General features: G+C 33.0%; 3 protein-coding genes across 8 annotated transcripts; 2 read left to right on the top strand and 1 right to left on the bottom strand.

Moving 5' to 3' along the window:
• Nucleotides 1-6,331: 6,331 nt before the first annotated feature.
• Nucleotides 6,332-10,753, top strand: LOC137819737 (protein Brevis radix-like 2). Of its 4 annotated transcripts, none has more exons than XM_068623693.1 (6): nucleotides 6,332-6,624; nucleotides 6,991-7,244; nucleotides 7,485-7,864; nucleotides 9,027-9,162; nucleotides 9,504-9,895; nucleotides 10,368-10,753. In XM_068623693.1, exons 2-6 carry the CDS (start codon nucleotides 7,125-7,127, stop codon nucleotides 10,444-10,446), a joined length of 1,107 nt encoding a protein of 368 aa, XP_068479794.1. In that variant the 5' UTR covers nucleotides 6,332-6,624; nucleotides 6,991-7,124; the 3' UTR covers nucleotides 10,447-10,753. The 4 variants fall into 4 exon arrangements, with proteins under 4 accessions (XP_068479794.1, XP_068479795.1, XP_068479797.1 ...); XM_068623694.1 differs by having other exon boundaries at nucleotides 6,334-6,624; nucleotides 7,041-7,244; XM_068623696.1 differs by having other exon boundaries at nucleotides 6,341-6,636; nucleotides 7,041-7,244.
• Nucleotides 10,754-12,307: 1,554 nt separating this feature from the next.
• Nucleotides 12,308-14,789, bottom strand: LOC137819736 (uncharacterized). Its single transcript, XM_068623692.1, has 2 exons — nucleotides 14,572-14,789; nucleotides 12,308-14,082 (listed from the first exon to the last, which is right to left on the bottom strand). The coding sequence occupies exon 2, from the start codon at nucleotides 14,054-14,056 to the stop codon at nucleotides 12,500-12,502; it is 1,557 nt and encodes a 518-aa protein (XP_068479793.1). The 5' UTR covers nucleotides 14,057-14,082; nucleotides 14,572-14,789; the 3' UTR covers nucleotides 12,308-12,499.
• Nucleotides 14,790-15,495: 706 nt separating this feature from the next.
• On the top strand, nucleotides 15,496-23,902 carry LOC137819735 (uncharacterized). Of its 3 annotated transcripts, none has more exons than XM_068623688.1 (10): nucleotides 15,496-15,960; nucleotides 16,975-17,018; nucleotides 17,130-17,265; nucleotides 17,533-17,662; nucleotides 18,475-19,073; nucleotides 19,436-19,775; nucleotides 20,098-20,365; nucleotides 21,637-21,729; nucleotides 22,458-22,916; nucleotides 23,390-23,902. In XM_068623688.1, exons 1-10 carry the CDS (start codon nucleotides 15,780-15,782, stop codon nucleotides 23,732-23,734), a joined length of 2,595 nt encoding a protein of 864 aa, XP_068479789.1. In that variant the 5' UTR covers nucleotides 15,496-15,779; the 3' UTR covers nucleotides 23,735-23,902. The 3 variants fall into 3 exon arrangements, with proteins under 3 accessions (XP_068479789.1, XP_068479790.1, XP_068479792.1); XM_068623689.1 differs by having other exon boundaries at nucleotides 15,522-15,960; nucleotides 18,559-19,073; XM_068623691.1 differs by lacking the exon at nucleotides 21,637-21,729 and having other exon boundaries at nucleotides 15,522-15,960.
• Nucleotides 23,903-24,453: the final 551 nt, after the last annotated feature.

Here is a 24,453-nt window from a genome sequence, read left to right as displayed (position 1 = left end):
AATTTTGAGAACTGGAACAATTATAGTGGAAATATTTTCCTTAACTAATATTGGTAAAACAAGTTAGTAGTTAAAATGATTTAAATATAATTTTAATAAACACTAAAAGAAACTAATTTAAAAACTATTTAACAATAATAGAAACTAGTTTAAAAATTAAAAATTTATTTAATTTTTAAAATACTCTCTAGTTTAATAATTATTATAGTAATTATTATTTTTAAATTAGTTTTTATTTCATAATTTTTTTTACTGAAATATAAAAATACACATTGTTAATGGATTATAAAATTTGAAGGTCGAATATTAAAATGACATGAATGAATAAAAAATAATTCTCGTTACTGCTACTTGCTTGTCCAAGTCAACAAACACAAATATAAAAAATGTGATTTTCAACTTTCAAACATACAAAATTTAAAAACGAGACTTTAGTTTTTCAAGATTTCATGAATAGATATTGAAGATCGTATATGTTAAAAAATAAGTGAAACAAATCTCATATAGTATTAAAAATCTCATATTTATTAAAAATATTAATTTACATTATTTATGTCGAGTTCACATTAAATTAATTGTATAAAAATAAATTAAACTTAAATTTATATTTTTAATATAACATAAAAATTATTTAAAATTACAATAATTATAATTTAACCTATTATGTCATTCGTTATCGAAATCTATAAAAAAGAATAAAAAAAATAAATTAAGATGTGTGTAAACAAAATCTACCATTTTATGATTTTATGCATAGAGGGCTTATCATATTTGATATCTATAAAGTGTTGATATTTTAAGAATGAGAAAATTAAATAAGTAGGAGTAGTTGCCTTTAGCAATCTCACAATATGTAACTCTTTTTTATTTTATTTTATTTGTTATTTGTTACTATTTTGTGTTCCTTAATCCTTACTTATACGGGCATTGAATGGGAGAACAGGTTTACCAAATTTGTGGAAACTAGAATTGAGTGAAAACAGTGACATGAAACAAAATTGGATGAAGAAAAATTTAGAAAAGGAAGTTTTTGGCATCTTTGAATTTGACGATGTTTGGACTGTCATACAAATGGACAAAACTGTGGCAGACACAGTACCACTTATTCTGCTTTGACTCAACCCTCCCTCAATAAACAAAAATCATATTCATACGTAGGTCACTGAAATCACTGATACAAAAATTATAAATTATAATAAAAAAATAATTATATAAATATTATTAAAAGTTGTACATCAAATAAGTGAATGAAAATTTCATTTTATAAGGTTGAATTAGACTTAAAATTTAGATGATATGAAAGTCCTTCCAAATCTATTTTAACGAGAGTTTGTTGACCTATCGTATCATTCACCGTTATCAAACCACTTGTAATTATATAGTCTCACGCACAACACAAGTTACGACTCACTGAGTGTGTTAGAAAATTTTACATCAACTACATATAAAAGTATTTTATAATATATAGATTAGTAAAATAGATTTTATAAAATTAAAAGTTAAAATGCAGTTCTTAAGATAAATAAATACTCCAAATTAAAACAATTATATTAACAAATGCTTCAAATTCAAACAATTTGGTGGGGTTGTCATGCATCAATTGGATCTTGATTCTGATATGTTTGTTATTCCTATTTATGCAAACACTGTAATCACATAAATTCGTAATCAGAGCATTTCCTTCTTTCTGTCTCCTTCCTGTCAAATAAAATTATGATGTTTCTTCTCAAATCTTCTTATTACCTTCCATTCACTGTAATGTGCTTTTTGTGTTTTTTTTTAAAAAAAATATTTTTTACTTTTTTTATACCAGCTTTCATGTTAAACATCACTATGCAACTTGAAATCTTAGCTATGGTGACACCTCAAGTAACAATAATCATTTTCCATCTCATGAAAAAATATTATTAAAAAAAAGAAAAAAGAAAAAAAATACAAAAATATAGGAGGACTGAACCAAAACTCATATGTTAAAAAACCCGATACATAGGTAGACTATATCTTTTCATAAAAAATTATAAGAAGAGACTAGATGATAGCCTATTATACTAATGAAAAATTTCTCTATGAATAAATCTTAAATTAGTCAACTTATCAACACACACATTTCCTTTTTCCCGAAAAATATAAGTAACCCTATACCTGATTTTTCTACATTAATTAAGACAAGTATTCCATCGATTACGAAGCATCCAAGGAACATTAGTCCTAGCAGTAAATGCAACACAAACCAAAGCATAATCACATTTAAGCTAGATTAATAAGCCCCATCTTTTGAGCTTCCTCCATATCATGTATAACTCCATAAAACTCAGCAACGAAAACAGTCTGAACTTCAAAAAACTCAGAGAAAGCTCCAATAAATTTCCCCATACTCCCATGAAAAATACCTTCACAAGTAGCAAGACCAGAATATCTCTTACCAACTTCATCAGTGTTAATTTTAATCCAACCTGGTGAAAGGAAAATTATTTTTTAGTTACTTTGTAGATAGTTAATATTTTTTATAAAACTCGATTCCTTAATTATAATAGGATCTTTCTTTTCGAAGATATTTTTATTTATTTATAAAATGCAATTTTTTACCATTATAATACTCCTATAATATTTTTTTTTATAATATCATATTTGTTATCGCTGCATATATATGATAGAACTTAATGTTTTATTCGTTTTAAAAAAATAAAGTTTGCTCCTAAATTGCATTATATAGATTCGAAATAATGTGTAATTTAAACTCATACGAAGAGAGGAGGAGTAAAACATAAACTGAAAATTTGATGAAAAGAAAAAAGAATGTGAAAAGTAATTAAATAATTTGATATGGCTTTTGATTAGAGGAACAGAAGATGGAAGATGTGCACGAGTGCAACTCTGGCACATATAAACTGATTTTCTAATAACATTCAAATCATGAAATTTATAAATCTAAACCGGTGGTAATTAGTTAAAAATAATTTTTTTATTATGATAATGAGATTCTGAAACTAAACTTCAATATTCTATTTATACTATTTTTCACGGAATTTTACCAATACTAATTCCCTTATATGTCTAAAATGATTGTTAATTACGATTTTGAAACAATTTAAAATTAATCATCATTATTATATTAAAGGGATTACTTAATTGGTGGTAGCTAATTCCTTAGACAATAGTAAGATTGAAATGGTCACGGATTAGGAATAAAAATCTCCTTTACCTATTAGTATACTAATAAGCTTATAGTTAAAAAGAAAGAAAAAGTAAGTAAAATGGCCATTAAACTTAAATGAAGTATATTAAATTAGATAAAATAAAGTATTTGAGAATAACAAGAGTTTTATTTTTTTATCAACAAAAATAATAAATAAGAGTTATTTTAAGAATACAGAGTCCTATTATAAAAAATAAGTTATATATTTTCATAAAAAAAAACAAAAATCAATAAAACATATCATAATAATTATTTCAAAAAAAATCACTCGCATGAAACATAAAATTCTAGCATCAAAAGCATACGATCGATAAACTGACAATACCCCTCCATAACAAGATATGTGATTGAGCATGGTTCTCTATATATATTATGTTACAGGTTCTTTCCTTGATCTTTACTTCTCTTCATATATCAGCATCCAATGATTCTTCATTTCAAAGAACAAAAACAATATCACAAATATAGTTGTGCAGGTATCTTGCATAACCTTACTGAATAACCTTCATTTTTAGTAGTTCCAACATTTACCATGATAAAAAAAAACATAAAAAAGAGTAAATTTAAATAAAAAATAACTTAAGATCAAGCTGTTGTTTCAGCTTCCATAGATCTTCTCCCCCAGCCTTCACCACATTAGTGTCCTAAAAAGTGGTTGCCATGTCTCTTATTCTACTTATGCTCATTAACTCTCAATTCCTGTGAATTTCATCACTTCTAAATCCTAAACACTAAACCTATGTACTTTTTTTTCTTTATTATAATAAAACGGGAGAGTGCTAACCAAAGTTGATATGAAACACATTTGAAAGAGGAAGATTAGTAATTGATTAATTATTGTAATTGACATTACAATAAAAGGTGATGAAAGTGGTGGGAGAATTGAAATGTTTGAGAATGTGATGGTATAGAGTGGTGGGAACTGGTGAAACATGATCTGTCTAAAGGAGTAGGAGAAATGTTTGAGAATTGTAGTGGCAACTTTGTTCCCTTCATAACACAATCATCCAAACCTAAGAGTACTTCTTGTTGAATTGTTGGTTCACACTATCTCATCATTTCAAGGCAAAAGAAAATACTCATGCACTCAGCTGTTGGTGTCTTTGATAATAAGATAATCTTCCACTCTGTCATATGTCACTCACACCATAGGCAAACTAATCTCATATTCAAGTAACACTATTATAAGCTATTCTTTCTCATTTACTTTACACTGTTCATAAGGGTGAAATTCAGAAGAAAAAGAAAAGAGCAAGGAGGAAGATAAAAGTGATATAAAATTAGGAAAATGTTGTTTTTTCATAAAAGCTTCTTAAACTAGTTTTTTTTATACTAATTTCCATTCTAGAAATTGCATGTTTGATTTACACTTTGTTTTAAGAAAAGTTAGGTTTTATTCTTTTCAAATCACCTTCTCGATTCTAAAATTCTTTTTGAAACTTTCAAAGTTATATATTTCAATTTATAATTAGGACTAATTGAAATTGATATATTCTCTCCAACTTTTTTTATTCAAGTTACAAAATCAAATTTTGGTCAAAATTTTAAGAATAATTTAAAAGTATGATATCAATTAGAAATTAAAAAGTTAAACAATATAAAAAAAATCCTACTTACAAACATATTTTTTAAGGTTTTATGTTAAAGTTGATATCGTAATTTCTTATATAAATTTCATGTTGACTTATTTCGATATTTACATAATAAATATTTAATTTCACAAAATAAAATGTAAAAACTAGTTTTTTTTAAAAAAGAATAAGTGTAAAATTAAAAATTGAAAACTAGTTCTTTTCTTTCCTCATCCCATTGTTTTTCTCTTTGTCAGTTTAATCCAAACAAATATTATGTTAAAGTATTTTTTTTTCCATTGTAGCATTTGAAGATGATTTAAATTGGATTAACATTTAACCATCACTTTTTGTATAAAGGAGATTTGATTGTAGGAAATATTAGGACAATTTGTTAGATAAATAAATAAATCTGATAAAATATTTAAATGCAATTTTTGTAATTTATTATAAAAAAAATTATTGGAGAAGATATTTGCTTAAATTAAATAAAAAATAATGTGACATTTAATCAATGTATACAAACAACTTTATTTTCAACTCTAAATAACTCAGGTTTATTAAAGTTATATTACAATAATATTTTATTGATAAAAATTTCAATAAAAAAACTCCCATTAGAAATGTTTTTCTAAATAGAGTTTCTTCCGTTTTGGAAATATAATTTCGAAACATAGTTGAATGTGTTACAAAATTGTACATAGTTGAATGTGTGTGTTACAAAACTATATTATTGAAACAAAGGAATTTTATTATGATTTTTTTTTCTGAAAGGAGAAAAGTAATTCTAAAAAATATTTTTTAGAATTTAAAAAAATAAATATTTGTTTGACATATAAACCCTTCGATAGAAAAAAAAAAGAAAAAAGAAGAAACATAATCGGAACTATATAGTATGGTAAAATGCAAAAAAGAACTTATGATAGGTGCAAATAGCATCCAACTTGGACACATGATAAATTAAACCCTAATTTCCTAATTTTTAATTTAATATAAACAATTTTTTTATATTATAAATCTCCACACTCACTTTAGAGAGATTCTCATTCTTTTCACTTTTTCAATTAACTCATTTTTTATTTTATTTGTCTTCCCTCCTTGTGTAGCAACTTTAAATTTAATTATAATATTTTTTTTATTTGATCATGATGACACTAAAATAATATTGGAATATAGTAATTATATTATTTTTAAGTTATACAAATAAATAAAAATGATTAAAATGTGAGTCTTGTAATTTTATATTAAAATAAAAGTTGTGAAAAATATTAAATCCATAAAACAAAACAAGAATCAGTAACCAACATACATAAAAAAACATGCAGTTAGTTATTTATAATCAGAAATTAAAATGACAGATAATTATGATGCTTGATACTGCTGTTTTGTTGTTACACAACATGATGCAACTCATTATGAAAAAATAATCTGAATCTTTTTACAAAAGTAAAAAAAAAAAAAAAACAGAGACAACTTTTTGTAGAGAATAATGGCATAAATATGCGATTTTTATTACGTGGGGGCAAAAATTAATGTTAAAGTGGCTAGAATGCATTTGCACAATGTCCCCACTTTAAGGTAAACTAGACAAAGCACACACACAAACTGGGAACTTCACGCCGCAACACAACACAGCACAACACTCCCATTTTCACCTTTTTCTCATCGGAGAGAAGAAGGTGGTGCATGCACACACACTTTTTATGATCTCTCTCTATATATATGTGCACTTTCACACGTTATATCATACATAGAGAGACACATAAGTGTCTAAGCCAAACCTCACTGTCTCACACGTTGTAGAGCTACATACTTAGGGAGCTCAAATCTCAATGGCCCTTCAGAGACTCTGAAAAGGTAACAAGGGTGGTGGGTATTCATTCTCTTAACTTGCACTCTTTGTTTTTGATGCGTGTGTTGTGTGTCTTATGTTGGTCTCTCCTCTGACTCGGAGACAGAGAGAGAATCAAATTCACTCTAACTTTGGTATTAGAAAAATGAAAAAAGAAATGATTTTAAATGACTCTTGATCTCATAAATCGCCTTGAAACATGTCCCTTTCTTCTCTATTGCAAACCTTCAATTTCTAGCTCCCTCATTCTCTCTCTCTGTTGAGAGTTGAACTGTTGTGATTTTGGTTCTTCATTCTCTCACTTTCTCTGCTTTACTTGGTTGCTGATTGTTCAAAGAGAAGCACATTCAATGGAGCTTTTGTTTTTTCAGTTTTGGGAGTGGATCAGCTGACCCCAGATCTTCAATTTGTTTGATTGCAGCAAAGTGTCATCCTTTCTTCTAATTAATAGCTTGGGTTGGTACTTGGTAGTGTCACTTCAACTTGGTTATCTTGACATTGAGAAATGTTGACTTGCATAGCGTGTACCAAGCAACTAAATAATGGATCTCTTCGCCAAGAAGAAGAGGAAGAAGCTGTTCACACACCCAGCACCAAGCAAGCCATCAAGGCTCTCACTGCACAGGTAAATTGACCATTTTCCTTGTACACTTGATTTATCTCATTACCAAATTTTAAAACACTAAGAAAGAACCCCACCTCTTCAATTATGTATTTCTTCATACTTGGTTGCTAATAGCCTAATAGTAATACAAGAGAACTAACTAAAAGGATTCAATTTTATTTATCTGTTTGAATGATTTGGTTGACTTGTTTTTGCTTAAGTGGGAACTATGGTGACAAAGGGGTGGTTTTGTTTTTTCAGATCAAGGACATGGCAGTGAAAGCTTCTGGGGCATATAAGAGCTGCCGACCTTGTTCAGGATCTTCCAATGGTAACAGGAATAGGAAGTATGCAGACTCAGATATGGGGTCAGATTCAGCTAGGTTCAACTGGGCCTACCGCAGAACTGGGAGCTCCAATTCAACCCCAAGGATGTGGGGGAAGGAGACAGAAGGTGGTAGGGTGAAAGGGCTTTCCAGTGGGGAAGGAACACCAGCTTCAGTGAGTGGACGCACTGAGTCAGTGGTGTTCATGGAAGAGGATGAGCCTAAGGAGTGGATTGCACAAGTGGAGCCTGGTGTGCTTATTACTTTTGTTTCATTGCCTCAGGGAGGAAATGATCTCAAAAGGATACGGTTCAGGTACTAGTACTTCTACCCATCTTGTGTGTGTTTGGAGATTGCACATTTGGGGGAGTGCAAGCACATGCCTTTGTCATGTGGTAGAGGTTACTTGCTTTTTAGCCAATGTGACTTTGTCCTTTGTTGTAGTTTAAACTCTTCCTTGTTCTTTGATCTGGCAAGCTAAGTACATGTTTGTTTGGGAGTGATCACATGCTTTCAAAGGCTGTCCAGATTCTAGATTGGCAGGATCTATTTTGTTTCTATTGTGCCTCTTTGGAGGACCTCAGCTTTGTTCCATTGTCAGTAACTCATGCTTGGCTGGTGTGATATGGTAGGCCGGGACAAAAGCTAAAAGGACTTTTATCTTCTAGCCTGATCATTCAAATGCTCTCCCTCCCTCCCTCCCTCTTCTCAGCCCACAAAAAGAAAAAGGAAAAAGAAAAAAGAAAAGAAAAGAAAGGAATTTGTGCAAAGAAAAAGGCCAGGCTTGGTTTTCTGCCACTCCTAGAGTAATATTCATTTTATGAAATACAAGGAAATTTGTCGCCCTTTCCTGTTCCGAATAAAACATAAAGAAATCAAATACAACAATTAGAAGGGATGTTAGAAGGGTCTAGTCAATCATGAATAGTTTAATTGATACTGATCAGTTTCATTAGTTTACCTGAGACAATAAAATGTCCTTTTTCGTTGGGGTAAGTGTTCTTTGGATTATGTCATTAGACTCCTAACCTCTGGCTCATCTCTCTTTCATGAGAATATAGGCTTCTCTTCTAAAATTCACCTACTTTTTTATTTTCTTAATGGTAACTACCTGAAGAAAATGTTGGATTTATAATTATGGGTAAAACATCTACAGGTTCATCTTATACTGGTAAATGATTTCTGTACCCCTAATGGAGTACAAGAAGCTGTTCATTTGGGGTGGGAGTGAGGGCTCTTGTAGACATTTTAAGATGTTTCTACACTACTATAACCTGCAAGTTTTTTTGTCTGTCCTTGAATATCAATCATCTAGTCTGAAAGTAGCAATTATAGTTCCCTGTTAATATTAGTGTCTGTCAATAATTCAACTTGAGAAATATTCAACCAGGGGAAATATACTAGTGTGGGATGTGACATTTCTTTCTCTAAGCCCTTTGGTAATTGTACTAATTAATTATTTAATATTTTTTGTCAGTCGTGAAATGTTTAATAAATGGCAAGCTCAGAGGTGGTGGGCAGAGAATTATGACAAGGTCATGGAGTTGTACAATGTTCAGAGGTTCAATCAGCAAGCAGTTCCTCTTCCAACCCCACCTAGATCCGAAGATGAGGTGAGCATACAACTTCTCTGTAATTTGTATTTGTTAAGGATTGCATGGTTAAATCTTAAACCAAGGAACTCATTCAGCTTACATGTTATCCTTAAAAATCAATCATAAATTCCTTCAAACTCTTATTTGAGGTCTGATATTAAGATATTTGAGTTAAGAACCTGGTTCTTGAATGAGGAAGAATTGTGTAAGGAAAGACTTCCCACTTAATGTGTAACCTATTAGTTAACTAAGGGAGCAGGTTGTTATCTTTTGTATTTACATAATAAGCTCATTTAGAATCTTCTGATTTAAAGAATTTGCTTACTTTGGTTGGCATTTACATGGTTTTTCTCTTTCAGAGCTCAAAGATTGAATCTGCTAGGGACAGTCCTGTCACTCCTCCACTCAGCAAAGAGCGAGCACCCCGCCATTTTCACCACCCAATGGGAATGGGCTACTCCTCATCAGATTCAATGGATCACCACCAAATGCATCCTCACCCTTGCTATGAGACAAGTGGTCTGGCATCAACACCTAATCTTTCCAACATTACTGCACCAAAGACTGAAAAATCATCCCTTGATGGTTCTGCAAGGACTAGTTCATCTGGAGAAGATCACTCAGGCGAGTTTTCAATCAGCAATGCCAGTGATATGGAAACTGAATGGGTTGAACAGGATGAACCAGGAGTCTACATCACTATCAGAGCACTGCCAGGTGGAACCAGAGAGCTCAGGCGTGTCCGGTTCAGGTAAGCAGAAATCATTAGTGTGGAAAACAAATTACTTTAAAGGAACTGCTTTTTTATACTTTGTTGCTATCTAAACAAGTTGTATTGTTTGAAAAGCTGAAATTTTGCTAATGCACCTTACTTTTGACATTTTTGTTGAATAAATAGTCCATGCAATGTTTTTCCAACGTCTTCCCATTACAAATTATTATGTATGATAAGTTTGTTCACTTTTAGAATAACTATCTTAGAAGTCATACTAAAAATGGCTTTTAATTGTTTGACAGTGTAAAAGGTTTACAATGATCATGCGTGACTGTTTTTGAATGATCCCTTTGGATGATCATGCATGGACTAAGTTTTTGAATGATCCCTTTGGATGTCTGACTCTTAAAGTCTTGACGATTGAATTGTGTAGTCATTAAGTTTGATTTTGTCATGAATAATCACATTCATTCAATTAAAACAATTCTTTCTTCATTCTTTTACACAGCCGAGAAAGGTTTGGAGAAATGCATGCGAGATTGTGGTGGGAAGAGAACCGTGCTAGGATACAAGAACAATACTTGTGACTGTGACTATAGAAAGGCCTTTACACAGACAACTGCTTCAGCAGGCTAACACAGTACAGCTTGAAAGCTTTACAACAGTGTTGTGCATTATAGATCCAGTTACCTTTCCAGGCCATGTAACGGCAACTTTCAACTTTGTAGTTCACTTTAGCTGTTGAGAAATGCAGATGTTGGGAAATATTAAACTGTGATAGTGATATTTTAGTCTTAGTTAAAACTTGTTCCTGCCAATGTCAGTCAAATGTTTCCATCTTGTATGAATTTTGAACTATTCCAAGTGAGATAACAAGTTTGGTTCTGTCAAAAATGTTTAAAGCTGCAAATACAATGCTGTAGATCGAAAACTCTGCACAAAACGAATCACTGGAAAGTTGGTACCAAGTACATGGTAACAGAAGGACATGGTTTCTGAAGCTTAGAAATGTAAAGTTAAGGGCCAACACAAGTTTATAAAGTGGAGCATGTCCAAGACAATTGCTGTTTCCTTCTGCCATGAATGTTTTAAGTGCCAAATCACATTATTATGACTTAATAACAGGAATTTAGGAAGCTTGATAAGGTGATTAACTAAGTTTCAATCTTGAAAAGAATAATCAAGATGAGTTCATTCTCTTTATTGTCATAGTTGGATTGGACCAAGTTTCTTGATGTAGAAGAACTTATTATGCATGCCACCCCAAACAAACCATAGATTGTTTCTCTCCCTTTACATGTTTGAGAATGCAAATTAGTTCACTATATATACTGCCTATTAGATACGAAGAATCTTGTTATTCTTTTAATATATTGGGTGAATTTATTTATGTTTTTCTTAAATATTTATTTCAATAAAATAAGCAGATTTCTGTTTGTCTAATAAGTTTGTTTATTCTATTTATTTTTTAGAAAAATGTTTTATGCTCTTTTTTAATAAGTAAATTATTTCATATTAGATATCATTACTTCAAGTAACAACAATCATTTGTCATCACATGAAAAAAGAATTATTAAAAAAAAATTACAAAAATATGGGAGGACTAGACCAAAATTCATATGTTAACAAAAATAATACATAGGTAGATTATATCTATTAATAAAGAATTATAAGAATAGACTAAATGAAAACTTATTATACCAATGAAAAGATTCTCTATGAATAAATAATAAATTAGTCAATTTATTAGCACACACGCATTTCATCGATTATGCAACACAAACCAAGACAGACTCACATTTCAGCTAGATATTAGTAAGTTATAACTTTTGAACTTCTTCCAAAACATATATAATTCCATAAAATTCAACAACTAAAACAGTCTTAACGTCAAGAAATGCAGATAAAGCTCCAATAAATAATTATTTTAAAAGTTATTAATTTCAGAAACATTTAAGTTTAATATACCTAACGGAGACTAAGAATTAAGCTATTGAGTTGTTTATGAAATCAAAGTATCTAAACTTAATAATTTTAATTAGTTCAATTTTTTTAAAAATCAGATTACTTACAACATGATACATACAAAAAATTGAATTGATAACTGAAGCTTCCATTAGACAGACAAAAGCCATCAAAAATAAATTAGGCCAATTTACCCCAAATACGCAGGGGAAGACCCCTTTTGAATAATACTTTTGACTAAAGCAATTTAAAAGAAGAATGATAAAAAGGGACAATGTCACTCGTAACTTAGAGAAATTCTTCTTATCTTTAAAATCCTGGAAAACATACATAAAAGAAACAAGACATTTCAGACAAGCTGGTTTGAAAAAATAAAACATGATAACATCGCTTGTGTTGTGTCCCTTGTCTGACAACTACACCCAAAAAACAAAGGTTGGAGAACAGATGAAGTGATTCAACACCCAAAATAGTAAAAGAATGTTAACACAAGCTATTTGTAAGTATTGTTACTACTGCCTGCAAAATTACCATGTTATCATTCTTTCAATAAACAAACCATCAGGGATTGCAAATTAACAAAACATAAATGGGAGAAGGAAAAACAAATACACTACAAGAACAAAACCAAAAAGATTCCACAAAGTACTATATCAAGATAGAAGAAGCTTTCGTTCATTCTGTCATGTCATCTTCTTCATCTTCATCTTCACCTCCACTCAGATCAAGATCAGCCAGTAATTCATCCAGTGGAACAGAAGGTAGCTCATCACCATCAGTCACCGATGCCATCTCTGATGGCTGGTACTCCTTGTTTCGGTACAGTGATATGTTGAACCTCATATCAGGGTTTTCTTCCAAATCTTTCAAGAATTGTTCATATTCTGAGAGCATTTTGTCTTGATCAAGTTTCCTATCATCAACCTCCATTTCAAGTGATTTCAGCTTCCATGATCGAGGCTTCCCCCGTTTCTTTTGGCGCTTCTCTTCATAACTCTTCTTTATTAAAATTGCTTCAGGAATGTGCCCTTTGTACTTGTCCAGCTCCATGTCATTACTATTAGCTCCATACAGATCATAACCAAGAGCATTATCACCAGGATTTAAAAGATGGCCCAGATGAGTCTTGATGTTAAATATTGTGTCGTTCTTGCCAAAATCTGACACACGAGCAACTTGAGCCTCTGCTAAGCGATATTTTGTGCCACCAATAGTAACCTCAGATGAAATAAACTCCATATCCAACACTATATATTCCACTAACTGTCTGCTAGTAAGTAATGACTTGAAGGATGTTCTCCAGTATTGATCAGCATCTAAGAAACAGTGCCTCAAGGTAAATGGATCAAGCAGAGCAATGCTGTTGGTAACCTTAGTGCAAATCACAATAGGACCAATATTTCCCAAACTAACAGCAACTTTTGGAGGCAGACAGATTAAATCCTCACGGCAAATGGGGCTGAGTTCAACAGAAAATGTATATTTGTAGTTGTAGTTATTACTCTTTGGATCATGGGAAACTAGCTGCTTATCACTGCGGCTCCTTGCAGGAGCAACTTTCCCTACAAACTCCACAAATTTAACTCCATGACTTCGATTGGAGAAGAAGAAGTCAATACCTTGTTCCATCTGCTTGATTCTTATAGCACTGGCAGCAGCACCATGCTTCAGAATTAGCTGCTCTAGATAAAAGAAAGTACGCCTATGAGAAACATGTTGTCTAAGTTGCACAGCAGCAACCCACTGGTCAGGATTAGCCTGGACCCTAGAACAGGATTCACACATATGCTCTTGTTGAACATACTCCACAGTATAAGCCTGTTCAAGAATTGCTCCATTGATAACCTCCTTCTGAACCTTGACCTTCACTTTTACCCTCCTGGAATGGGGTTCAGTCCAAATAAACTCGGCATGTACCAACCTCACTTTACTCGAATTAAAATTTTTCTGCAATTTCTTCAAGCAAAATGTCAGCAGCTCCTTTGATTCTAGCTGTAACTTGACCCAACTTCTTGGTGGCTGCAAGTAACTCTCACACTCAGGGCAATGCACCAGCACTAACCGCTTCAGTAATCCTTCAGTAATGTCAACTTCCGAGCTCAAACACTTCACACACATATTAGCAGCATTTGGCTGCATTGGAATTCCACACTTGCAACACAAAACACTGCCAATTGTTTGATGAACCTTGAACATACCAGATCCATCTGCCATGCCTGATGAACTAAACATACTGATGAATTGAAGATAGTATTCCCCTGTTCAAACAAGCATGTGTAAGCAAAATGATTAAAGGAAAACTTTCAATTGGAAAATTACAAGTAAACAAAAAGAAAATGAGTTATTTGTAAACAACTTGTAAGAATTGAAAACTCATCATGAAATGATTAGGTAAAATAAAGACACAAATATGAATTTTAGTCTTCAGAACAAATTGCTAAAAACAATCATAAAAAAAAAAAATCAGCACAAGGAATAAAAGTTCAGAAAAGCATAGATATCAAGAACGCACAAACAAGGATCATAACACAAAGAACCGAAAAGGTAAAACAGATAATTTGAAGACAAATACATTCTACCCATAAGGCTAAAGTCAATGAAAAATTCAAAAAGAAGAAATCTTGACAGAAATTGGCATTGAGAAATTAAGAACATGAAACCTGAGAAAGCATTAGACAAGGGCTTGAAACAAGGTATGATTGAATCACAAAAACATGATATAAAAAATAATGAATTGAAAAGCTTACTTCGTAACAAAGGGAGGTAGAGAGATAGATCAGTAGTCTCTGCTGAAACTCAAGGTGAGGGTGGAGACAGCGGCGTAGAAACACCCTATGTCTTAACACTGAAAAAACCAAACCAAACCAAAAATCAAAGTTGATTACAAATTCTAAGTCGGTGTGGTAACACACTGTTCAAGTTGCAATAAAGTCCATGGGCTTGAAGCCCTACTACTCTTAAGCCCAACATTTCTTGTCTTCCAGGCCCGCAATGAAATAAACCTCTTCGAAACTTAAATTAGATATTCTAAATTTAAAATATGATTTATATATTTAAGAAATATTGATTTATGAAGAATTTTAGCCCACCATATAATTTATTTCAAAATATTTATTTATTATAAATCTTAATTATATAAAATAAATTTGTCTCATGCAATACACATAATAAAATACAAGCATCTTTGTGAAAACAACATTTTAATAAAATACAATAACAAAAGGGAATAATGCAATTTTTAAAACAAGAAAAAGTATTTTGTGATTATTTTTTTCTATATAAAACATAATAAGGGAGTGATTGAAAACAAATTAAGTTACTTAACAAATTAGTTGATAAATTATAAAAAGATATTTTAACATATAAAATAATTAAATACAGTCCTTATTTATTAATATTTTATAGTTTCCTGATTTAAGATGACATTTTATGATTTTGTTATAAAAAAGTAATACTCATAATTTTAGAAATTAATTTGGTTAGTTATTTTTGATTTTTTATAAAATAAAATTTAATTTACAGTGACAAAATGAAATGGATAATCCATAATGATGAATAACCACGTGTTGGTTTTGACATTATTGGTGAATCCTTTCAACATGATTTGCAATTTTTTGTTTAAGCAAAGGGCATAATCGTAGTTTAGTGGCGAAGAGGCACTAGGGCACAACACAACACAAAGTGAAGCAATGTGGGATTTAAGTGTATAAATTTTTTCCCTCAAAACTGAAGTCATTGTCAAACGTTTTCAAAACCCTCACTCTGTCGCTCCAAGCCGCTTCCTTTTCTCCCTGTTCTTCGTCTCTCTTTCTCTCTTTCTCTCTCTGTCCCTATTGAGAAGAACAAAACCCTACCCATCTTTTGTTCTTCCCAGTGTTAGCCTCAAGTTTTGTTTTTTCGCCGTTGTGGTTGTGTTTTATCTTCTGGGTAGGGTCCCTGTTGGGTTTAGGGTGCAATGGTCCCTGGTTCCAGAACGGAGAGTGCCACTGGTACCCATTTGCTCTCTGCGAGAGTGCGCAAAACCATTCAATCCATCAAGGAAATCGTGGGGAATCATTCTGATGCTGATATCTATGTTGCCCTCAAGGAAACCAACATGGATCCTAACGAAACCACTCAGAAATTGCTCAACCAAGGTTTGTGGGTGCCTTGGTGGGGCCATGTTTACCTTTTTGTTCTTCAGTCTTGCTTCCCTCTTTCGAGTTTTTTTAATTGTGTTGCTTTATATTTGTTTGGTTTTTGATTGATGGGGTTTTGGTTTTGGCTCTCATATTTACCCTCTCATTTTTGGCGCTGGGGTGTTTGTGTAATTCATGTGTGGGTTGAATTTTGGTATTTAATTTGCATTTATAAGAACGAGAATGATAAGAGTTTAGGATGATTTTTTTGGCCTTTTTGTAGTAGACAAGGTTGAGCTTTGGTGAAAGCCGTGGAGCCTTCTTTGATTGTGTATTTTTTTTGTTGTTGTTGCGGCATTATTTCGATGTTTGAAATTGCAATGATCTTTGATGTTGTGGAAATCTATGAAAACACTAATGTTGCGTCTGAAATTGTTACATGATTACATTTGTTCATATCTTTTTGGTTATGTTTTGTTTATTTAGGCTGCCTGCTGAAACTGGTGGTTTAGAGTTTGTGGCACTATCACAATGTTTGGGCTGATCATTAGTAAAAAATTATTGACTTCAATAACAAAGGGAATGTAGGACAATTATTATGTGCTGAAGATGTTTTTAACTTCTGCTAACTGTGACATAGGATTCAAAAAACCATTTAAAAATAGTGGTCATTCTGTCTTTCCATTATATCATTTTCTAGGGTTAGTTTTAAATTTGCGAAGTCCTGGAATTTATTTCATCTAAATATCTTAAATATAATGTATTTCATTGATGTGCTTAAATAGTAAATAGTTTCTGCATGAATGTGAGTGCCTATTGATGAGCATTGCAATTAGGCTGTCTAAATTAGGATGTTTCTAGATTATATTGTTTCAAACCATGTATGTGATTTTGCAATTGATAGGTGTTTTCTTATGACATTTTGCTGTTCAGCTCTAATTGGAGTTTGACTATGCCCCATATTAAGTATCAAATTGAAAGAAAAGATAACAGAAAAAATCTCCTAATGTTCACTGTGGTTTTATGATTCAGATCCATTTCATGAGGTGAAGAGAAGGAGAGACCGAAAGAAGGAGGTACCACTTATATTCTTTTTGGATGACTTATTAAATTAAATCCTAGTTACATGTTAAAGAGTAGTGATTTTCTAATCTGTAATTTTATTGAATGTATCTGTTATTTTACAGCCTCAGAATGTTGGGAACAATGGTTCAGCTGACTCACGAAGGCCATCAGAGAATAATAGTGGTCAAGGAGTGAAATTTCACACCCCTTCTGAACGCAATGTTCGTAGAGCAAACTATTCTCGGAATACTTTACCAGGTAATATGTCTGTTTTATTAAAAGTGTGATGTCTTTTAATTGATTGGTATTTTAGCCATATATGATATATCTATCTATGTATTTACTCCTGATGAATAATTTATGGTTTTCGTTTTCAAACCTTCATTTGCATGTGGGTTCAAATAGTGAAAGGGATCACTTGTTTTTGTATATGTTTAATGTAACTCAAGTCACTGGTCTTTTCTTGTCTGGTTGTTGTTAGCATTACTATCTGCATTGATCTTTAAGTTCATTCTTACTATCCAGGCATCAGCAGAGAGTTCCGTGTTGTTAGAGACAACAGGGTAAATTATATATATAAAGAAGTAAAGCCTCTTTCACAGCAGCACTTAGCATCTGCCAGTGAGGAGCTAAATGTAAACTTATCTGAAAAGGGGTACGTGCTCTCAATTTTAGTTTTTATTGATTTTGGAGGAGTGATTGGAGCACTTTGCATATCCCGTTTCAGTAGTTGTCGATATATGCATAACCTCTTGCTCTCTAGCCCCTCAAACAAATTTGGATTATGTTCTATTGCTGAGAGTTTTTTTCTTCTGTGTGAGAGGTAACAAAAGATACCTGAACTGTGAAAACAATTTTAATAGAAGATTACTTAACTGATACATGTGACATGAATTATGCAAACCCAAGGTCAGATGCATGCAAACTAATACAAAGTATGCAGACACAGATACAAAGTTAACAGTTTACATTTAACAGAAGTTAACAGAAGGGGCGAGAAAGGATTCTAATGAGGAGAAATAGTAAACTCATCTTCATAAGATATTATGTAAATCAAAATCTATTATTGTATATTGATCCAAGGTTGTTAAAGGTTAAAGGTGTGCCTTAACACATGTCTTACAAAAGGACTTTAAAAAGTTTGAAAGCAGTTATTTTGTTATATACTGCATCAAAAAAATTTGTTGATCTGTTTGCTCCGTAAAACAGAAAATGGAGTATTTCCTCTCTGTATGTGGATCAAATAGCATAAGGAATTTTCTCTGTAATAGGCAACACTAGGAATGAAAGTCCAGTGATGCTAGCAATTGACATTTTAATTTGAACAAATGCAAGTCAGATTTGAAAGACATTTTCTTTTATAATTTTGAAATTCATATTTGTCAGGGATCACTATTTTGGTTTATTCACATTGTTGTCAGATAATTGAATTTTATATATATATACACGTTTTCATCATTGTTGCAGTTCATCAGCTTCCACCAGTCATAGATCATCTGGCTCTAGGAATTCATCCCAGGCACTAAATGGTCCTTCTGATTCATTTGCTAGATACCCGAAAGATGCTGTTCCAAATATCGTTGACAGAAAAATTGCTTCTGAGGATAAGGATAAGGATAAGCAAAGCATGATTTCAAATGCAGCAGAACGGGTGCAACCAATTAAGCCTAACCACATCCATCAAAATCCTGCTTCAGTGGCATCAAGCAGTTCTGCTGTTGGGGTGTATTCCTCTTCAACAGATCCAGTTCATGTGCCCTCTCCTGATTCTAGATCATCAAGTGTTGTTGGAGCCATTAGGCGTGAAGTTGGGGTTGTTGGTGTTCGGAGACAGCCTTCAGACAACAAAGTAAAACAATCATTTGCTCCTAGCAGCTCTTATGTTGCTGGAAAAGATGGTACATCTGCAGATTCTTTTCAACCAGTTGGTGCTGTCTTGAAGACTGAACAATTTAGTCAAACTAAAGTAACTGAACCTTCATTATCTGGTGTGCCAGTTAGCAGACCATCTGTGAACAACCAGTATAATGGTAGACCACATCAACAACTCGTGGGACATCAAAGAGGTAGTTCTTTGAAATGGCTCTACCAATTATGTTTTTAATCTAAATTTTCAAGAGTAGAATGTTGGACTATGCTTTGGGTCTTACGGTAGGGTAAATAAAGCAATCCAAAACAATTGAGTGGGAGAACGTATTGTGCATTTTTGTTTATGCTTTTTCTTACCTGTTTCCGAGAAACTTGCTTGTTAAATGTATCATTAATGTACCCATTTTTTCTTTGCATTTTTTTTATTGAAGTGTTTATGATTGAACTATCCATTTCCTTACCCACATTAATTGACTGAGATGATTTTTGTAGGTTTCCTTTTTTATTATATTCTATTTTTATTCTTTCCTAGAAATTTGATGAGTTTTGAATGATGCAGTCTCCCAGCAAAATAAGGAATGGAAGCCTAAATCTAGCCAGAAGCCAAACAGTAATAATCCTGGAGTAATTGGAACCCCAAAAAAGGCTGCTGCTTCTCCTCCAGCAGAAAATTCTGTAGATATAGAGTCAGATGCAGTAGAGCTTCAAGATAAACTTTCCCAACTAAATATATATGAGAACCAAAATGTGATTATAGCACAGCATATTCAAGTTCCAGAGACTGACCGATGCCGGCTGACCTTTGGTACCATTGGGACTGAAATTGATTCTTCAAGGCTTCAGTCTAAGTATCACATAGTAGGACCTTCTGAAAAATCAAATGATGAATTGGCTGCAAGGTTCACATTCTTGTTTTTATTGTATTTTTTAATTTTAAGTTAAGAGAGTTTAATATTTGGGGATTTTCTTTGTATTTTGGTTATATTTTAATAAGGTTTAGAAAATAATTTTTCAGATGTATATTCAATGTTATTTTCATATACAACTATGTACACGATAGCTAGTATGCTTTTCGTGTAAACTAGTATTTTAATAAGGTTTAGAAAATAAATTTTCAGATGTATAATTCAATGTTATTTTCACCCACAACTAATAAGTCCACGATAGCTAGTATGCTTTTCCTGTGAACAAGTTGTAATGTTGTTTAATATTTGATGGCAGCTTGGCAGTACCTGCTCCAGAGTTGTCCACTGATGATGTTTCTGGGAGCAAACAGGTGGACTTACTGGATGAACACATAAGAAGTTCTGGGTCGGACTCTCCTGTATCTGGTGCTCCTTCTGAGCAACAATTGCCTGATAACAAAGACTCTTCAAACACTCAGAATCTGGACAATTATGCTAACATTGGGTTGGTTCGTGATAGCAGTCCATCCTATGCACCTTCAGAACCTCAGCAGCAAGAATCTCATGATATGCCAGGCTTTGCGGTGTGTGATTCTTTTCAATTCTACCATCATAGTCCATATGTTGTTGAGCCTTTCCTTGTGGTCTATGCAAACTTAGTAATGGCCTATAGTTCTATATACAATGTTAGTGAGACTCTGGCAATGAGGGGCTGCATAACAAAACCTCTTGTTAGGATTATGCCTGTATTATTTGATTGACACTTTTGCCTTTGATAATTATATATCGTGCAGCATTTGCACACCATTGAAACTAAAGATATTCACTATTCAGGCACTGGTTGTGACTGTAAAAGGGTTATATCAGGTCCAATATGGATTAGATGTGGCAGTTAGTTCTGTAGCTTTCAGTAGTGGATAGTGGTATGGAGTGGCCTTCTCCAAAAGATGTTACAGTGGATAGTAGGATGGCTGCTTATTGGACCCTAAATATATTTATATTACACAATGCCTATAAATTTATAATGAAGAGCCAAATGACAAGATAGACATGTACTCGGATTCAGTGAAAACCCAGACAACTTGCTGGAAAGTGATGGGTCAGCATGCAGAGAATAAAGTCTTGTGAAAAAAATGTAAAACAAAATGTATCAGATTTATCATTAGGCTGGGGATTTTTCAAGTTTGCAACTTCCCCAAAAACTTTGAAATGGCACTGGTTTCAGGGGCAAACATAACTCTGTTCCTTCTCTCAGTTGTGCCTGCTCTGCCAACTATTTACCGTGGCTTTTTGGCTATAAATTATTGTGCCATGGCCAGCCATGTTGTTACTGTCATTGGGGCAGTAGCAGGGTGCCACTCTGCACTAGAGTGATTGTGACACTGGCACACAATTGATAACTATAGGCCATTTGGTCTGTTGTCTGCAACTATATTTGAGATAGTTGTTTGTTAGGAGGGACTAGAAACGTATTTGTTTGTTGTCAGTGATTTATAATCTGGAAAAAAGATAATCTAATTTGCAAGAAAACAGTCTGTTTTATTCACTTGCACTGAACCGACTGCTAAATCCATAACGTGACTCCCAAGTTTGTTGTACTTGCTTTACTCTTTTGAACATCTGACTGAATTTACATTTAAAAGAATGTCCGTCTTTCTTTTCTGTTGACAGAGTGAGGATTCTTGAAACTTTCGCCTATGATTCTATGCAGCAATTGCCCAATAGAATTATGCCAAATACAAATACTCATATCAGTTACCCTATTTATTCACTACTTGTGTAATAGTATGTACAAGTAACAGGTGTACTTTGTGCCTTGTTGTCTTGTCATTCTCACTTTTAAATTTCCAAACAGGCGTATGATCCTCCAACTGGGTATGACATTCCTTATTTCAGACCTACAATTGATGAAACTGTACGAGGGCAGGGTTTATCATCTCCTCAGGAGGTATAATAAATTTATATGCCTATAGAATATTTAAGTCCTTTAATTTCTTGATTTTAGTTTAATTTATCCAATATGTTTCAATAGTGAGCATTATGTTTCACTTGTTGAATCTTAATGTGTTTTTTTTATCAGCACAAAAATACAACTATATATATAGACACACACACACACTTGGTACAAGGGGTACCAACCCATTTACAATGTCACTGAACAAAAATGAATCCTCCACCTAACGGTCACAATCTATATAGAATCATCAACCTAAAATATATATTATTAAAAGGTTCCCCTACAAAGCCAATAAATGCAGCTGGCAATTATACACGTTCAGGAACGCCAATTAGCAACACAAACAGCATCCAGGATTTGCTGTCCATAAGACAAAAGTTAGACAGTTGGAAAGATTTATTTTTTATTCACTACCCATTTTTGCTGAATGACAGTTTAATAATTACACGAGGGTTTATTTAAAATAAAACCTTATCAAAACAATTGGCTCATTTTTTTCTATCTTAATTTTGAATGAGAACTTTTGACGTTCTTTGAAACCTTTCCTATTTATTGTCTGTTTTGTGAAACTGTATTTCTTTATTTCTGATTTAGCTTTTGTGGAGGAATATAAAATGGAAAAGTTTTCTCCTTTTTTGAAATGCAAGATTAATTGGCATTTTAATTTTGTTGTTGGTGCTTTTCATTTTTATTAAATTCACCTTGTTTGGCAAGTGTAGGCTTTGATCTCCCATGGAACCAATAATACTCCTGCTTCCACAATTGCCATGGTACAACAACAACAGCAACAGCAACCTCCTGTGCCGCAAATGTATCCACAAATGCATGTTTCACACTTTGCAAATCTTATGCCATATCGTCAGTTTCTGTCCCCGGTTTATGTTCCACCACCTATGGCAATGCCTGGATATTCAAGTAATCCTCCCTACCCTCACCCAACCAATGGCAACAGTTACGTGTTAATGCCTGGAGGTGGTTCCCATCTTAATGCCAACAACCTCAAATATGGAGTTCAACAGTACAAGCCTGTGCCTGCTGGAAATCCTGCAGGGTTTGGAAACTTTGCTAGTCCAGCTGGATATGCCATGATAACTCCTGGTGTGGTTGGGGGTGCAACAGCTCTTGAAGATTCATCTCGAGTCAAGTACAAAGATAATCTTTATGTTCCAAATCCTCAGGTAATGTGGTTGTGTAGTGGTACAGAACATTTTGCTTGAATGTCAGCAAAAGAAGCATTAACAAAAAAGCAATAGCTAAGTTAATTAACCATTTATAATCCGAACTAGCACCCAACATTACCGTCCATCCATTTCTCTTTTTTAGAAATGGACTGTTAAAATATTGTTTCCTAGTTAATATCCTTGGCAGCTATCTTAGTTTGGCCTAATTATGTGCTTAGTTATAACTTGTGATAGCTTGTTTTGCTAGAATCGATTTCCTATGTAAGCCCTTTTCAATAGTATAAGTTGCAAGTAATGTAGTCCACATTGACTCTTGATCTAATATGATATAGAATATAGAGAATATTAGGATAGGATTAGAATCTCTGCATATTATATCGTCAATGACATCATTTGTTGCTTTCTTTTGCAAAACTAAGTTTTGATTTCTTATTTCCCCCCCCCCCCCCCCCCCCCCCCCTCATTCACAGGCGGAGACATCAGAAATTTGGTTACAAAATCCAAGGGATCTTCCTGGAATGCAATCTGCTCCATACTATAACATGCCAGGGCAAACACCTCATGCAGCTTACATGCCTTCACACACTGGTCATGCTTCCTTCAATGCAGCTGCAGCTCAGTCTTCTCACATGCAGTTCCCTGGCATGTACCACACTCCTCCACAGCCAGCTGCCATGGCTAGTCCTCACCATTTAGGACCACCATCTATTGGCAACAATGTTGGAGTTGGGGTAGCTGCAGCTGCTCCTGGAGCACAGGTTGGTGCCTATCAGCAGCCCCAATTGGGCCACATCAATTGGACAACAAATTTCTGAAATGGGATAACAGAAAAAGGAAAGTTATATTTAACCCCTATGTGTACAAGGGACTGACTGAAAGTAGATATAGAAGAAAAGTGTCAGTTTTCATTGTGAAATGGATGACTTATGCTTTTATTTTTTTCCCTTTTTTACAAATGCAATGAGGCATTAAATTTTCAGTCTCCTTTGTTTGCAGTAGGTGTAGGAGTTATTGAGTTTTGGCTTCAAAAGTTGAAATTTCAGTCATTCCTGAAAATCCTTTCAGATAATGCTGAAAAGCTTTTCTTGATCGGATATGCTGTATTTTTACTGATATCTATGGCCACAATAACCCCCAAATTACTTATAACGTCTTCCTATCCATGTCAAGTAAAATTAACACCATGTTACAAAAGCATTTGTTTGGTGGCAACTTTGTATTTGTCGATTTTGAGTATTGAGTGAATATGAAAAGAAAGAAAATTGCAGTTCAAGTGCTAGTGACCTCTGTGGTGTGCAGTAGTTATTACTTTAAAGTTGATGACCATGCCCAAGAAAATGGTAGTCTTCATTACATTTAAGAAATTTATGGTTGTAGCTGTTGAATGTAAAAATAAATTTCAAGATAATTTATGAGTTCAAACTTAAAGTAAACAAATTTTGTGGCGGCAGATGATATGATTGTTGAAATCAAATGTGTTGGATCTTATATTCTTTTATTAAAAAAAATATGTTCGTTTACAATTTTGTTCTTT

The sequence above is a fragment of the Phaseolus vulgaris genome, chromosome 10 (assembly GCF_000499845.2).
Source record: "Phaseolus vulgaris cultivar G19833 chromosome 10, P. vulgaris v2.0, whole genome shotgun sequence".
Taxonomy (NCBI): Eukaryota; Viridiplantae; Streptophyta; class Magnoliopsida; order Fabales; family Fabaceae; genus Phaseolus; species Phaseolus vulgaris.
Note: the sequence above shows the minus strand (reverse complement) of the source record. Positions and strands in the feature narration are given on the sequence as shown.